General features: G+C 29.9%; 2 protein-coding genes across 3 annotated transcripts in view; one reads left to right on the top strand and one right to left on the bottom strand.

Moving 5' to 3' along the window:
• LOC108687683 (clusterin-associated protein 1) overlaps nucleotides 1–1,615 on the top strand; it is a 2,652-nt gene extending 1,037 nt beyond the window's left edge. The window contains exons 3-6 of the mRNA XM_018193595.1: nucleotides 89–487; nucleotides 613–851; nucleotides 956–1,137; nucleotides 1,344–1,615. Of these exons, the coding sequence (XP_018049084.1) occupies nucleotides 89–487; nucleotides 613–851; nucleotides 956–1,137; nucleotides 1,344–1,615 (1,092 nt within the window). The remainder of the gene's footprint in view (nucleotides 1–88; nucleotides 488–612; nucleotides 852–955; nucleotides 1,138–1,343) is intronic.
• Nucleotides 1,616–3,635: 2,020 nt separating this feature from the next.
• LOC108687648 overlaps nucleotides 3,636–15,727 on the bottom strand; it is a 24,205-nt gene continuing 12,113 nt past the window's right edge. The window contains exons 2-8 of one of the 2 annotated variants that reach the window (XM_018193545.1): nucleotides 13,122–13,169; nucleotides 11,155–11,433; nucleotides 9,363–9,568; nucleotides 7,383–7,584; nucleotides 6,162–6,389; nucleotides 5,182–5,492; nucleotides 3,636–4,833 (exon numbers count right to left, since the gene is read on the bottom strand). In XM_018193545.1, coding sequence (XP_018049034.1) covers nucleotides 4,326–4,833; nucleotides 5,182–5,492; nucleotides 6,162–6,389; nucleotides 7,383–7,584; nucleotides 9,363–9,568; nucleotides 11,155–11,406 — 1,707 coding nt within the window. In that variant the 5' untranslated portion in view covers nucleotides 11,407–11,433; nucleotides 13,122–13,169 and the 3' untranslated portion in view covers nucleotides 3,636–4,325. The remainder of the gene's footprint in view (nucleotides 4,834–5,181; nucleotides 5,493–6,161; nucleotides 6,390–7,382; nucleotides 7,585–9,362; nucleotides 9,569–11,154; nucleotides 11,434–13,121; nucleotides 13,170–15,727) is intronic. The other variant, XM_018193543.1, reaches the window with a different exon arrangement.

The following is a 15,727-nucleotide window of genomic DNA, read 5'->3' as shown; positions in this document are numbered from 1 at the left end:
TATATATATATAATAAATAATTGAAAAATATTAAAAAATAATGGAAAAGAGTTATAACAAATAGCATATGTAATTTTATGTGTTCTAGGCATTGAAGACAAATGTAAAATTAAATACGAAAAAACTATATCAAGCCGATGGTTATGCAGTAAAAGAGATGTTGAAGATAGCTACACTGTTGTATGACGCGCAGAATAGTAGCAATACTGAACAGAATCAATCGGGCAGTAATCAGAACGCAGTGAATTTCGACATTTCCGATAAAATTAACGAACTGAAAACAACTCGGCAATTAGCAAGCCAATTAACCATCAATGGAGCGGCCCTCTTCGACTTACTTGGTCGAGAAGTGGAACTTCGTGAGATTCGAAATACTAAAATTGCGAGGCAATTTGATACTTCCGAAATAGAAGTAGCTCTAAAAGATGTCATCGAAAACACGCGCAAAGAGATTAGTGAAACGAAGAAGCAAATAGACAATGTTAAAGTAAAATTTTTTTATTTGATAAGATAGTTCTTCAAAATTTAAATTGCTCGTTTGATCTCTACAAAAATATTTCATTACGATGCCACAGTAATTTTATTAATTAATAAATTAATTTATTTTTGCAGGATACAGAACAAAACTTGGATGCAAGAATTGAGAGACGGAAAACGGAACTCGATCGAAATCAAAAGAGACTCCATACATTGAAGAAAGTCCGTCCAGCATTTATGGAGGAATTCGAGAAGCTCGAAATCGAGTTTAGAGCTTTATATGATGATTATTTACAGAAATTCCGGTATCTCGCGTATCTGGAACATTTGTATGAAGACGCAGCTAAGATGGAACAAGAAAGATTCGAAAGACGGTATTTGTCAATAATAAATATTTGAAAACAAGATTTAAAAAATACATATATCATAAATAACATACAAATAAATTATGTAATATTATTAATTTTAATAATAACAGACAAGCTGCAACGAAAAAACAATTGGAACAACTGAGAGCTGAGGACACGAATTTCGAAAGTATGATGGAAGGGAACGATTCTATATTTGCTACGAATCTTCAAGAACCTCTAGTTACCCCCCTTACAAATCCGGAAGCCACAGCGGCAGAAAAACCTGGTCAATCCGGCCATATCAAATCAAGTAACAATTTTTATTAAATAATTCGCACTCTTAAATTTTTTGGAGTAAAATCTTCACTGCAAGGAATTTAGAGAGCATGTTATATGATATTGTAATTTTGAAAATCACTTCCAAATCAATAAAATTTTGGAAAATATAATAGAGATATGTGAAAGAATATAAGTTTTTCTACACTTTTTGGCAATAACAAATTAAAAATGTTCTAGCTACTGGAAGAGCGTCAAAGATGCAATATACTCAGCGACGCATTTACGGTAGCATGTCTGGACGGCAAAGAGGTACGATTCCTGAAAACGATAGTGATGGTTCACTGGATAGCGATAGTGATTTATTGATTGACGGAGATCTTGACGATGATGACGATGAAGATCTTTTAAATTCCGTGGGTGCGACAGATATGGGCAATTATAATCTCAAAACCGATCAAGAAAAACGAGCCGTCAGTAAGATAGAAAGGCATTCGGATGATGATTTTTAATGATATAATGTAATTTCTATCGATTATTCAGGTTAATTTTATATATTAAAGATTAATATTGAATAAAGAAATAAACATTAATTGACACAATAAATAAATTCTAATTTTGATCGTTAAGGCATTTTTTTTTTAGATATATTGTTACATTTTCATATGTGTGATGTGTAACTATACATATATATATATATATATATATATATTTACATTCTCTATACATATTGGTTATTGCGATAAATATTGCCGAAACCTCGGTGTTCAAATTGGGAGAATGCCCACACAGAATACGGAAGATTCGAATTCTGAAGTAATATTTTTCGCAATAAGTTCTGTAGGAGTTTTAAGATATTTGTAGCATCGAAGATCTAAATAAAATTGAAAATCTAATTTAATTTTTGAAGGAATATTATTTTTCAGTTTGATTGTGTTGCAAGTTCGAAAGTAATCGACGCACAATCATCCATTTGAAGTAAATTTATTTAAAATACATATAGATGTATTATTTCATTATCTAACTTTGTTTTAGGCACTTCTCTTAGTTATGACATTTCATATGAGTCTATTTTTAATCTTAGTATTAAAATAAATTAAGTAAATGAAATTAATTAAAAGTAAAAGATTTAATCAATTTTATCGTTTTTTCATTATTGTTATATATACATCTTATCGATTATTCATTTTTAATGCAATGAAGAAATAATAGTATGTATAATTTTTTATTCCTAATTACACTATTTTCTAATGTCATTATTGTCTAGAGAAAACAAACATTTTTTTTTTGTAAAATGTTAAATTATTTTAATAATTTTCAATCTATTCTTATAACAAAACATTTTTAAATCATTATAATATATTTAATATGTTATATATTATTGTTTTTAATTTAAATTACAAAATTTTATAAATTTATTATTATTGTAGTAATATAAAATATATATTAAAAGAGTATTTTTAGTATAACAATTTTTTTCAATAATATAATAAATATGTGCTTTTAACGGTTTTAACTTATTTTCTTTTCTTAAAAAATAATTTTTTAATCCTTATATCGTAATTATATATTAATATTTACATAAATAATTAATTTGGTTTGTGATTTTTAAATAATACATAACGGAAAATTCAAGAAAATTAAAGTACATATTGTCCTAGTATCATATTTATTAATTTCGTCAACATAATTAACGTCGACACATTGTCGACTGTAGTTCAGCACCGATCACATGTATTTATCTTAAGTCTATTTTACATCTCATGTACATGTCATGTACGTACATGTACACATGCGTGTATACACATATATACATAAACTTGCGTGTGCGTAAGAAATATGATGTCTTTATATTAATAAAATATTAATAAATAGAAAGACTTTACTAAACTTATCTGCCACAACAATATTCGATATATTATAACTACCGATTAGTTGCCAGAAATCTTCCCTTTATCATCTCGTAAATTATATTTGTGTAATACAATTACATTTTATCTTTTTATTGAATTCCCTTGTACGGTTTTTTTATTTTTACTATCGATTTATTTGTTTGTATCAACAAAAATTTTGTTATTTATTATATTAAATAATCGCAATAAATTAAATCTCATCACATAATAATCATAGAATTTTGTGTCAGGCAAAATCAATATCTTTCGTTTATCTCTCTAAAAAAAAACATTTATCTATATAAAAAAATTTACATCATGTAAAATTTTTTATAAATTTTTTCGACAAAAAACGAGATGATTGTAAACGCGGAAGAATTGCACAATAATTTATTGTATCACAAAGCTATTTACTTTTATTTACTTTTGTATGTGGATAATAAAATAAAAAGATATAAAAGTAAAAATAAACGAATTCATTTAAATCTTAGATTAAATCAAATTTATAAAATCTTTGGAGATTTTGAAAAAAATATCACATACTTTTTTTTGTTTAAATAAATTTGTGAGATTTTCAGCGTTAGATTTCAGAATTTTCAACGGATTGCATCTGAAGTAATATTTTTCGAGAGTACGCTGTGTTCTAGGCTGTGTGTGTCTGTAGATTTAATTTCTAACAGTCCTAAATACATATTGTACATATATCACTATACTATTTATTGATTCTATGGATATGCATAAGATACATTGTGTGAATTTACAAATATCTAAAAAAAAGGTTTACCCTCGAAATAACGATATAATAGGAATAATATCTAATGTTGCTCACCGTTTATCACCAACTGCTTTTTTTTAGCCCGTCCGTTTTTTTTAGGCCTTCCGTAACAATCTTTCTTAATGAATAATAGAATTTATCGCAAACGATCACATTTGCTGCACGAATGAAAGAATTGTAAGATACAGATACAAGAGTCCGTATAAAATCGTAAGAGAGAAATACCACCATGTGGTGTCAAACTCGATAGACTTGGCAGGTTGTCCCCAAATTTCGCTAATCGTTCCATCATGTAGAAAAATATGATTAATTCGCGTCTTGTTTCTTTTTTTTTCTTTTTTTTTCGCAATTTTTATTATCTCGCTGATAAGCGTATTCTCCTGCTTCGCAAATTTAAAAACACGATTCAGTGAGTTTCATAAAAAAAGACGGGAGTTCGCTTAGCTCAGTTTGAGAAGACTATGGACCGCCGTAGTTGTAGAAATAGGTCCTCGCGACTTTCGGCGTACCAGTGAAATTGCCAATGTCCCACAAAATTTCAACGATGGTTTTTCGCTACCTGACCGATTTGTCGAGTGGGTTGGCTTTGATTCGAGGTGTTAATGCCGGGACCGGTTCAAGTTCTGGAAGCGAGCATTCGGCGCGCAATTCCATCCACGTCTTATCGACATTCGTCGCAAGTCGATCTCTGTATTTATAGGCCGTTCTATCGACCGTCGATTGTGTCTTGATGCAGTCGTCACCACCAAACTCGCAGACACGGTAATGATGCAAGATGGCGGCATCGGAGGGTACGTTCAGGGTTCCATGACCAGGAATAAATTCCCAGACGAAGTGATTGCCCGCTTCCACCACATCTTGTGGTTTACAGATGTATTTGGAGCGTTGCTTGTGTGGATGCAACTTGGTCCTGCGCCGTGTTTTTTTCAGAGTAATCAAACCGGCTTCGGTGGGAGTACGGCTAGTCACCACGAAAGGATCATCGGCCCATTGTAGGTAGAAAAAGGCATTTTGAAAGGAAAATGCACCAGTTGACTTGATGTTGATTCGATTTCCCATCCATCTAGAAACAATTATAAGATTGTTTTATATTTATAACAGATTCAAGTTCATAAAGATGAATTATTTATAAGGAAATTAATTCTTTAGCCACGTAAACACTTTATCATGATACACAAAATGTGAAATAAATAATTATTTAGCTTTATAAATTATTAATTTACGACATTGTTATTTTATATTTATTTATTTAAAACTAATAAATATGATTTTATAAATTTGACGATTCCGGTGATTCTAATGCATAAATTTTTCAACCTTTCTTCCAAATATACTACATATTTTATCTTTTAAGTGTCAATTGTATTATATATGATGTACATTAAGGTCACGAAACTATCATGTATCATACCGTAGCAGATCGATTATAGTGTCATTATGCCTCGGTATAATATACTCGTCGAGATCTACGAGCGCTACATACTCGTATTTGTACATAGATCGGTAGAGGCAATCGTTAAGTGCCGCAAAAAGACCTTCCGTGCGAATTTCCCGCTGGGAAATCATGTCAAGATGATGCCATGGTAACACTGTAACCAGATCCTTGTTCTCATAATATTTTAACGCACAGCCGGCCGCTGCGCCTACAGTATCGTTATACAAAGTGACGTGAGCAGCGCCCAAGAGTCTATGCAACTCGATAAATTCCACCAATTGCAAAACCTATAAATATAAATATCGAACAGATTTTATACGTTAAAATATGAGATATCTCGTAATGCATTCATTTCTCCATGGAAGTACCCGTTATAGTTTTCATAGAATAATAAATAGAATAATAAATAGAATCGATTAATGAGCTTGTTTTATCTAGCGTTTTATAAATACACAATTATATCGCCAGATTGCAAAGTGCATACAACAGAGAAATATTGAAATTATAATTTATATTAGTTACGATAATATCAAACATATTACGTAATATAAATTAAATTTGAATTACACACAAAATCATATTTCACTAGAATTATATACATTATTTTATTATATTTACCTTTAAATTAGTTCTATTTAACATAAATAATTACAAAATAAAAGTAAGAATATTTATATTAAGTAGAAAATATTTTCATTCTATTAGATTAGAAAAAAATGTAAAATGTACGAAGACGACAATAATAAAAATTCAATGTAAACAATAAATTTAAATAAATTACATTGAAAAAGTGTGAATAGGAATAAAACACAAAAATAACAAGCGAATAAATAAAACATTGTCGTATAGATCTATAAATTATTTATTGTACATTAAGAATTATAGTTATATCGCAGGTATAAGGATCATCAATTATTTAATTGATGATCCTTATGCTAATTATACGAACAACATACCCTATTGTAATAATAATGCAAAGGTTTGACGCAAACAGCCAAAGCTTCCTTGGCGTTTGTCCTGCTTTCGAAACGATTCTGTACAAGGATGCGATTCGTCGGAACCGCTCTCAGTCTCGCTACGACACTGACCGCTTCCGGCACCTTATCCGTTGTTGGGGATTCTTTAGGTAACGGACATATCACGAAGCAGGCACTGTACTTGAGATTCCAATTCTCCCGAATCACCTGAAAGTAATGATGCGCTCAAGACACATCGGATTATTTCAAATATTAGGTGTAGTAAAAAGAAATCCATTATTTTTGCATGCAATTGAATGAAAAAATAATGGATTTCTTTTTACTACACTTAATATATAATGAAGATTTTTCTTATTAAAAACAAAAAATTATTGAAATACCTTGAATATATTTCGATATAATATTTTAGTCTTGAAAGTGTTAAAAAGTTTACATAAAGGTTTTGGAACATTTTGAAAACAGTTCTTAATTAAAAATATTTTTGATTTGATTCTCCACAGTTTAAACATAGAAATAAATATTTCTCTCGCTTTATTATCGATAAAATATAGATAGAATGTTTTTTCTAGACCAAATACATAAAATCTATAAAATTAATAAAAACTGTAAAATATATTATACAGACAAATTAACATTAAAATTAATAAATAACATAAGTAAATTGTAAATTATATTTCAGATTATATTAAAAAAAAAATACTTATTTAAAAAAAATAAAATGCATATTTTTATTATGTCATTACTTAACATATCTCTATTATGTCGTCCTTTAATTCGCAAAAGGTTGATCCGATAAATTTCAAATATTTTTCTGTGTTTTCTTTCTAAATGCAATATCATTTTTATGTCATAATTTTCAAAAGGCTTTAATTTTTTTGTATAAAAATAAAATTATTTTATTACAATAAAAAAAGGTTTTAATTTTCCTGTTATTAAACTGTATTTTATTTCTTTTGTTTTGTTTTAAAATTTCCTTGTGGAGTTAATTTTCCTAAGGAGTTAATAAGTCAAACTTTTAATACATACACATATATAACGTACAGTTAATAAACTAAATTTTCATAAATACTTTCAAAACATCTGCTATATCAAGGTAACTGAAGTATTAATATTAAGATGATATTGCGGCGTTGTTCTTTAGAGTTTGTTTGAAATAGTTAGATAACTCGAAACAAAATTGTTTCTCTGGGATGAGCATACCTTAACTTTGGCAGCGACCGTTACCGAGATAGTGACGTTTGCACCGTTTTGCTGTCGATACCAGAGCCTACACCAAACACGCTCCGGTCCTCTGGTTTTAGTAGCGCTAATTACACGTACTACACCCTGACTCTTACCAGCCGGCGTACCCGCGCCGCTAACTCTGTTGTCGAAATATGCCGAATAAACGAAAAATTTGAACCTAGATCAAATACATATCTCATTATTTCTGTTCAACTATGTTCAGAATATACATGAGGCAATTTAACTTCTGATTAAATCTTTACTCATGCGGCGTATATAATCTAACGTGCAAAACTTTAGAATAAAATTAAAGTAGAAGTTTAAGCTCAGCTGACCCAATTTGAATTATTTTATTTAGTCTATTAGAAATGTTTTATTATTATAAGAATTACCAAAATCATGTGATTTTAGCTTAAACGGACGTGTTTAACATCTGTTTATTTTGTAATGTGAGTACCATATTTATTGCTAGCACTCTGAATATTGATCTTAGGAAGTAAACAAAATATGCACAAGGCTATGAGATGATATCACTACGTTCGTAGTGATATCAGACACACGTTGTTTTGAAACGATTCGTCAACACATAAGCTGCGTTTGCAACGGATGCTCACGCGCTGTAAGCTTCATTCTATATTTATCATTCACTATTCATATAAGGAAGGAAGATAGAATGAAGTATACAACACGTGAATACAGCACGTGAATATAGCACGTGAATGTCTAAAGCGTACGCAGTTATAGATAATGAAAGACTCCAGTGGTGTTGTTTATTTTATATTGTAAAATGCTGTAAAAATTGGAAGTGTATTAATAATTATTGGAGAGCGTGGCAGAGCATACAGCACTGATTTGCTATGAAATTCTGGATTCGATTCCTGATAAAACCAAAAATATTTTCATAAGCTCGTGTCTCCTCTCGGAAGGAAATGACAACTCACCGAAAATATCTTTGCCAAGAGCACTTCTCTAATAAAATTTTGTCGTTCGGAATCGATGTTAAACTGTAGGTTCCATACACTATGTACAACCAGCATGCGCACCACAGGCATGAGAGAAGTCACCACGCTCGCCACCACGGCCACGAGCAATTGGATTGAGGAGAACTAATTATTGAGTGTATGTTATCTCATTTGTAGTGTACATTATTATACTTTTCGTTAATTCTTTTCTGACAAAATGAACTGAATCAACTATGACAATTCCTCTTGAAAGAATTACTAAAAATTCATAATTATTGCACTATTTGTAATGCTTCAAGAAATCTAGCAGTATTATTAGGAACAGGTGAAATTTAATATATTTAGCAATAGAAGTATAATTATTCAATGAAAAGCGAGATGTTGCAAAAACCGTTGAGAATGAACGAATAAAAGCTTAGGCAAATAGATCCGTTCAACATCTGATTTCAATAATTCTTATAATAATAACACGTTTCTGATAATTTACAGTAAAATTTAAATTGAACTTTATAGACACTTCTTACTTTTAAAATAAATTGCCTTTCTAGAATCCTATGTGCAAAATTACAAAATGTAATTTTAAGTTATAAAATAAATAACAATTAATTTGATTTGATTTGATTATCATAGTTTTGAAGAAATTTATATTTATATAACAATCAAAGCAATTCATGTTTTTTAATAAAATGTTTTAATAAAATGTTTTTAAATAAAATTTTAATAAAATAGACAAATAAAAATTATTTTATTAATGCTTTATTTTTCACCTTAAAGTATCGGATTAATAAGGATTTTTTAAATTACTTGATGCAAAAGTATAAAGAATTATTTTGAGTATTTCCTTAAGGAGCAATAACATTAATATTGAACAACACAACTTAAAACAAAAATTTATATATTGTACGGTTAGGTACAATTAATGCAATTTCATAAAACTGAAATTAAAAAAAAACTACAACTTCTTGATTCAGTTATCGCGCACAAATGAACGAACCTCGTATTAGTGACTGGCAACCATTCAGCATGCGTAACTTTTAGGTTCTGATCCAACTGTGGTAAACGAGCTTCCAAGCTGGGCGGTAAGCTCGGTAAGCCACGTGGATCCGGGTGTATTACTGTCTTCTGTCCTCCGTTCTCCCCGCGTACCAGTAACCCGACATGCTCGTCAAAGCTACCCTTCAAACCGACGTAATCTTCGGCCTAAAGACATTAAGATTACTTAAGTGTTTTCTAAAGTTTATACCAATTTAATGTGAGCTATACATTGATGTATGACGCATGTTGGTAATACTGCAAATAGTTTTAACATTCTATCCAGCTTGAGCATCCAATGTAATAATTATTTATACGACCTAATATAATTATTTTTTTATCAGTATCTTAAATTTTGAAATGCTTCAATAAACTGTTCTTTCCGTGAATATTTATATTTAAGAAATAATAATAAAATATTATATATCCCTGTAAAATATCACCACATATCGCGAATTTAAAAAGAAAAAAAAAATTAATTCTCAATTCTCCTAAAAAAATTCTAGCTTTTACGTTTGAAACATTAAAATATCAGATAATATTTTCATTACTTTAAACTATAAAATTTTTTTCTAAGCCAATTAATAGGCACGATGAATAGAACAAGACCTATAAAATCAGTTTGTCTCTTCGAAAAAAATCAAGATTTCAAATTCAAAGCTTCTTAGAACGGTTAACTTGCTAGACGAGTTTTAAAATACTCGGGCTTTTCTCGCAGTATCTCGACGGGAGATGTAAACGGATGAAGAAAGTTCCACGGGATCGAGCAAACTAATTTGTCAGGTGGTCGCTCGCTCGTATCCGGTTAAACTTTTCCACTGCGGTCGTATGTCTTTTCCGAACCACGTTGGGGCGTCGTTCAAGCAAGCTGCTGTGCGGAGCTATTTTTCCTTCAAAGTTCTTGGCGGTTCGCGTGAATCATTGTCCGTACTAGACGCAAAGGGTGCATAAACTATATAGCAAGTACAGATATCGACGAAGGAACAGAAAAGAAGGGGAAAAGAAGAAGCGTATGCTCGAGAAATCGATGTTGTACGTGGTAAATAAAGTTTTCGTCAGTCTTTTCACCTGAGTTTTTTTGCCTTGATACCATTGCTTTGTATATATGTTTGCTTTGTTCGTATTCCTTTGTGAAGAAAGATGAACGTATAAAATCTCATTCCTTATTTTAGAATCCATTCTGTGTCCTTTAACTTACAATAAAAAAAATGTTTCCAGGATAATATGATAATAATAATTACCGAGATAATAAATAATTATAAATAAATTAAAAGAATTTAATAAAAATAAAGAGATTATAAAAAAAATTAAAAATTATAGCTTTAATAATTATAGCTCTTTAATTTATTCAATAAAAATATAAGAATAAACAGTGTAATACTCAAAATAAGAGACATATAAAAATAAGTAAGAATGACGAGATCGCTATTGTGATACTGTATTACAATACAATATAAAATAATATTTTTTGTCATACGCGTATTATTTTAATATATTAAATTTTAATAAGAAAAAACAAACGAAACATTTCACACTATTGAATAGTTCAAAACAATAGTTATATGTGTGTCTGCGAGTGATGAGGAAAATTACCAGATAATATAGAATCTATTACACTATTATATCATAGATGCAAAAGTCGAAATGAATTTATCAGGAAAAGGAAAAAAGCGATTGAAGTCGCGTGCAGAATTAGATAATGCGAAAGTACGTGAATATCGAGACAGCGAGGAATTTTCTTTTTAGATACTTACTCCTATCTCTCCGTAATCTGGACGATCAGGCGCAGCTGGTAATCGATGACCGCTTCTGTGACCCCCGAGTACGCCAGTGCCTCCGATGCTTACGCCGCGCCTCTCGTCGATCAGAAATATTTCCGTGAGAACGATCAAACCGAACACGGCAAAGAACATGACGACCAGCATGAACGACAGGTTGGCACGTTCCTTGAGAACGCCAGCGTTCGCTCGACTCCCGCCAGAACCGGATCTTCTGCTCGAGCCCATACTCGAGGGATGGTTCTGTAAACGACACTTCACAGATAGTCACTCGCGCTCTTCTCATCCGAATCAAACACAAAGAGCCATCGCACGAACATTGCCATAGCATCGTAGTGCTTTATACCATTTTACGTCAGAGCGTAGCTTTGTGTTACATATAGTCAACCGTAAGACATTACGTAAGCAAGTACAAAGAAAACATAGCATAGCTCCTTACCACTCCTTACGCTATGTTCTTTTCTTATATGTTGCTTACGTTATGTCTTACGGATGACATAATTAAGATGACATAAGGCGTTAAGGTAATGTTTGTGCGGTGGCCCGATTTAACTTTGACGACTCAAAAAAACTGATATCAAAACCCACAAGATCTTATACCAAAAATGCTAAAATTATCGAAATATAAACTAAACTATAATTATGAGACGTACTATAGTAAAACAGTATAATTGTAAGTGCTTTTTTTAATTTTTAATTTTTTAATTTTTTAGAAGAAAGAAAAAAATTTATATATTTTTTTTAAACTATCACTTCAAAAATTTTATACAAAATTACTGTAATAACTAAAAATATGCAGTCAATCTCTGCAAAAAATGTAATTAAGTAATTCTAATTTTTAAAAAATTGTATTAAAGTTGTTAACATTTTAAAACGTTGTAAGTTCAAGGAAAAATGTCAAATACGTAATGGACTTACAATGTTTTGAGTGCCCATTTTCTCCGCTTATATTGGCAACACTTTCCACAAATATTCATATGATAAAACATAGAATTAAAATCCATTTATAAAATAAAATGCATTTTCATAATTTTATTATTTACAACGTTTTATCGTGGTCTTAACTATAAAACATTATTATATATTGTAGATAATAATACTTTGAATGTACACAATTCTCATGTTATAAAGGTGACCATTATTAGATCGAGAATAAACTGCGAAAGTAAGCGAGGCAATCTGCCTCGCAATCTCGTACAAGCAAAACGAGTACGGACCTCAGCACAAAGATAAGATCGTAATCGTGAACCGTCATAGATATAGATCATAGTTGTAGGTTGACCAAAACATTGTGTGTTGACCTACGACTACAACTCCGTTTTATGACTCGGTTATGACCATCTTTATACTGAGACCCTAAAGTGTAAAGACTCGTCTCTACTGAAGCCGATCGTATCTATTAGTCTAGCTTTTTTTTCTTTTTTTTAAATATAAAAGAAGAAAAGAGGCTATATGCCGATCGATACAATTGGCTTCAGTGAGAACAAGCTTTAACAGATAGATAAGTAGCTTAAATCATCTAAACATCTATCGATAAGTTAATTCTCTCTCTATATATTTCTCTCTTTCCTTATAATACTATATATTAATTATATAAAACATTATATACAGAGGAAAGGAGATGATTATAGAATAGAGAGACGAGGAGAATTAGGGAATATTAACAATAAGATATCTAGTTTGTAGTGCATTCTGGAGACGTTCCAGAAATTAAAATTACTTCTTCCACAGTTTGTTTAGACGTTATAATACTTGTGGTCACTTGTTATTACGTATTATAGCAAAAGCTGCATTTTAGTTTCACAAGTGGCAGACAGTTTTATAGATGTGTACTTTTTATATAATTTTGAGAACTACGTTTATATTAATGTAATTTTGTAACTTTAGAGAGTTTAACTCAGAAAATTTTAATTATATTTAAATTTATGTTATCGGTTACTTACTTAAAGTGGTTCCAAGAAAATCGCTGCCAAGCATGGGGATAGTAGCTCCTGGAAATAATTAATTAATTTTCGAAAATTATTAATTTATTTTTATTCAAAATGAAATGTTTCAGATTTATATATTTATTACTATTTAAACCATATTAATCCGCGGAATATCTTGCTATACATAATTTATCATTTTATTATCCATAATGCGCATTACTCATGGAATAAAATGAATTATATTATTAATAACAATTAAAAATAAATTTAATAAAAAACTAAATTCGATAAAATTTGATATCAATAATAAAATCAACAGGCACAAAATAGAAAATTATTTGACTATTCATTTCAGGAAATTCACTGGAAAATGATACTAATAATTAATGATCAATACAATATTCATTTATGATCTCACAATTATATCGAATCCAATTAAATCCTTACGATTACATTAAAGTAAAATTGGAAGCCAATAAAATTTTATTTGAAGTATTATAACATATTGCAAAATCATGCGTCGTTTTGTATTAGATGACTAAACTGTTTTTACGACGCCACTGACTTCCTATCCTACATAACGCAAAAATATCAAGTCGAGAATATTTTAACGGTATATCTGATTAGGTGCTGTCAAAGTCATGATGCTAACGTAATCCTGTAATGTCCAAGAAGATACCGCAGCATGAATTATAGTCTTACGACAGTTGAAATTCTTTACGACTGCATCATGTGCAATAGTAGAACTCTTTAGAGATGAAGAAAAAGGAAAAGATAGAAAATAGTCCCATGCTAATATTCCAAAGTACACATCAAATTTCGTATATATGAAATTATTTTAATCATACAACTATTTCTTTTTATATAAATTTATGTACAATTACTATATCGTCATATTGATGAAACTATCAATTATTTTTTCTATGTAACTAATTTACAAAGATAAGGAATAAGATACGTTATTACATAAACATGCGTAAAATATATAATATATTTTCAACGCAACATATTTAAATTTGCAAATTTATGCTTAATTATCTTTTCGAAATATCAAAACGTTCTTCATTATGGAAATCATAAATATTGTAGATTTTGCTGAATATTATAATATACTAATCCACATTATTCAAATCATTCAGATTATTATTTATTTTGTTTCGCGGAAAGTGTTTTATAGAAAGTAGAAAGAAATACATTTTATGGCACGAATTTATGCTTAATTATCTCCTCAAAATATCGAGATGTCTCTTCATTACGAAATCATAAGTTAAAATTGCAGATTTCGCTGAACATTAACAATAAACGAATCTACATTAGTTTCCGCCAGATCAGATCGTTTCTGGATTATTTTGTTTCGGAGAGCGTTTTATGAAAAGATATACACTCTCCGGTGCGAAGTAGTGTCACTGAAGGTTTACGTTGCAATTTATCTTTTGGGGACAGATTTCGTCGTTTATACGGGACACTTTATAAAGGAGTAAGACAGTCAAATCCGATGTCACGTATATACAAGATGTCTCGGATTTACTATAACATATTTTAAAATCTTGACACTTTATACGAAAAATAGGAACTATACTCGTGGAAGACTTACGAACAAAAACTACAATTTTACTTCACTATTATCGCTTAGCTTTTATCTTAAGTCTCTAACAGACTTTTCGTTTAAAGTTTGCTATCAAAATAGCGTTAAAAAAAAGTTACGACAAATAAAATATTTTGCTATTTTCGCCAATTCTGAATATATATTAGCAGTAAAACTGTAAGTAACTTTTTGCTTATTATACCTTTCTTTCAGATTTGATATTAAAATTATATAAATGAATTGTAACGCTATACTTCTATATTATTTTTTCTAAGCTGAAATTAATAATACAAGATTAATAGATAGATACAAGATAGATTTTTTAGAAAAATTTGTCGTGTATTATCTCATTTTGAAACAATATTAGGAAACTATATCTAGAAAATATTTAAAGAAATAAAATACGCACGTAGAAAATGTATATATATATGTATATATATATATATGTGTGTGTATATATGTATATATATACAACTGCATATGCATCTCCATATTCGTGGGCCACCCGGAGTTCACGTCGAACGCATCAAGAATTTCATGGCCCCAGCATTAATTATTGAGCGATCACTGCTATGTAATTAATTGACCGATCGACCTCCTTCCTGGCAGCAGATATGAAAAATGTGATGCGGCCAGTGCATAACTTCATCGTGTGTGACATTTCTTAGAAGGAATAAAAAAAATCGATGATTTATCGTTGATCGTGTAGCATATGACGAATAACTAACTGTGCATAAAGAAAAAATACGAATGCAATAACATAAATAATAATAATATGTCGGCTGCAATTATATATATGTTCCGTGAACAAAAGTCTAACACGTGAATTAACATGGGAATAAAAGCAATAACCATTCTAATATTATGTGTGCAATTTACATTATTTTAAATTTACATTAATTTTACTTATATTAAATAAATAATTAGAAATTAGCAAGTTGGCATAAATAAAAAAAAATATCGTTATCTACAAGCATTGCGCAATCTATTGGAACACTTCACATTTCTTCATTCAATACCAAATTATAAATCGAAA

Source organism: Atta colombica, unplaced genomic scaffold, assembly GCF_001594045.1.
Source record: "Atta colombica isolate Treedump-2 unplaced genomic scaffold, Acol1.0 scaffold210, whole genome shotgun sequence".
In the NCBI taxonomy this organism is placed as follows: domain Eukaryota; kingdom Metazoa; phylum Arthropoda; class Insecta; order Hymenoptera; family Formicidae; genus Atta; species Atta colombica.
Note: the sequence above shows the minus strand (reverse complement) of the source record. Positions and strands in the feature narration are given on the sequence as shown.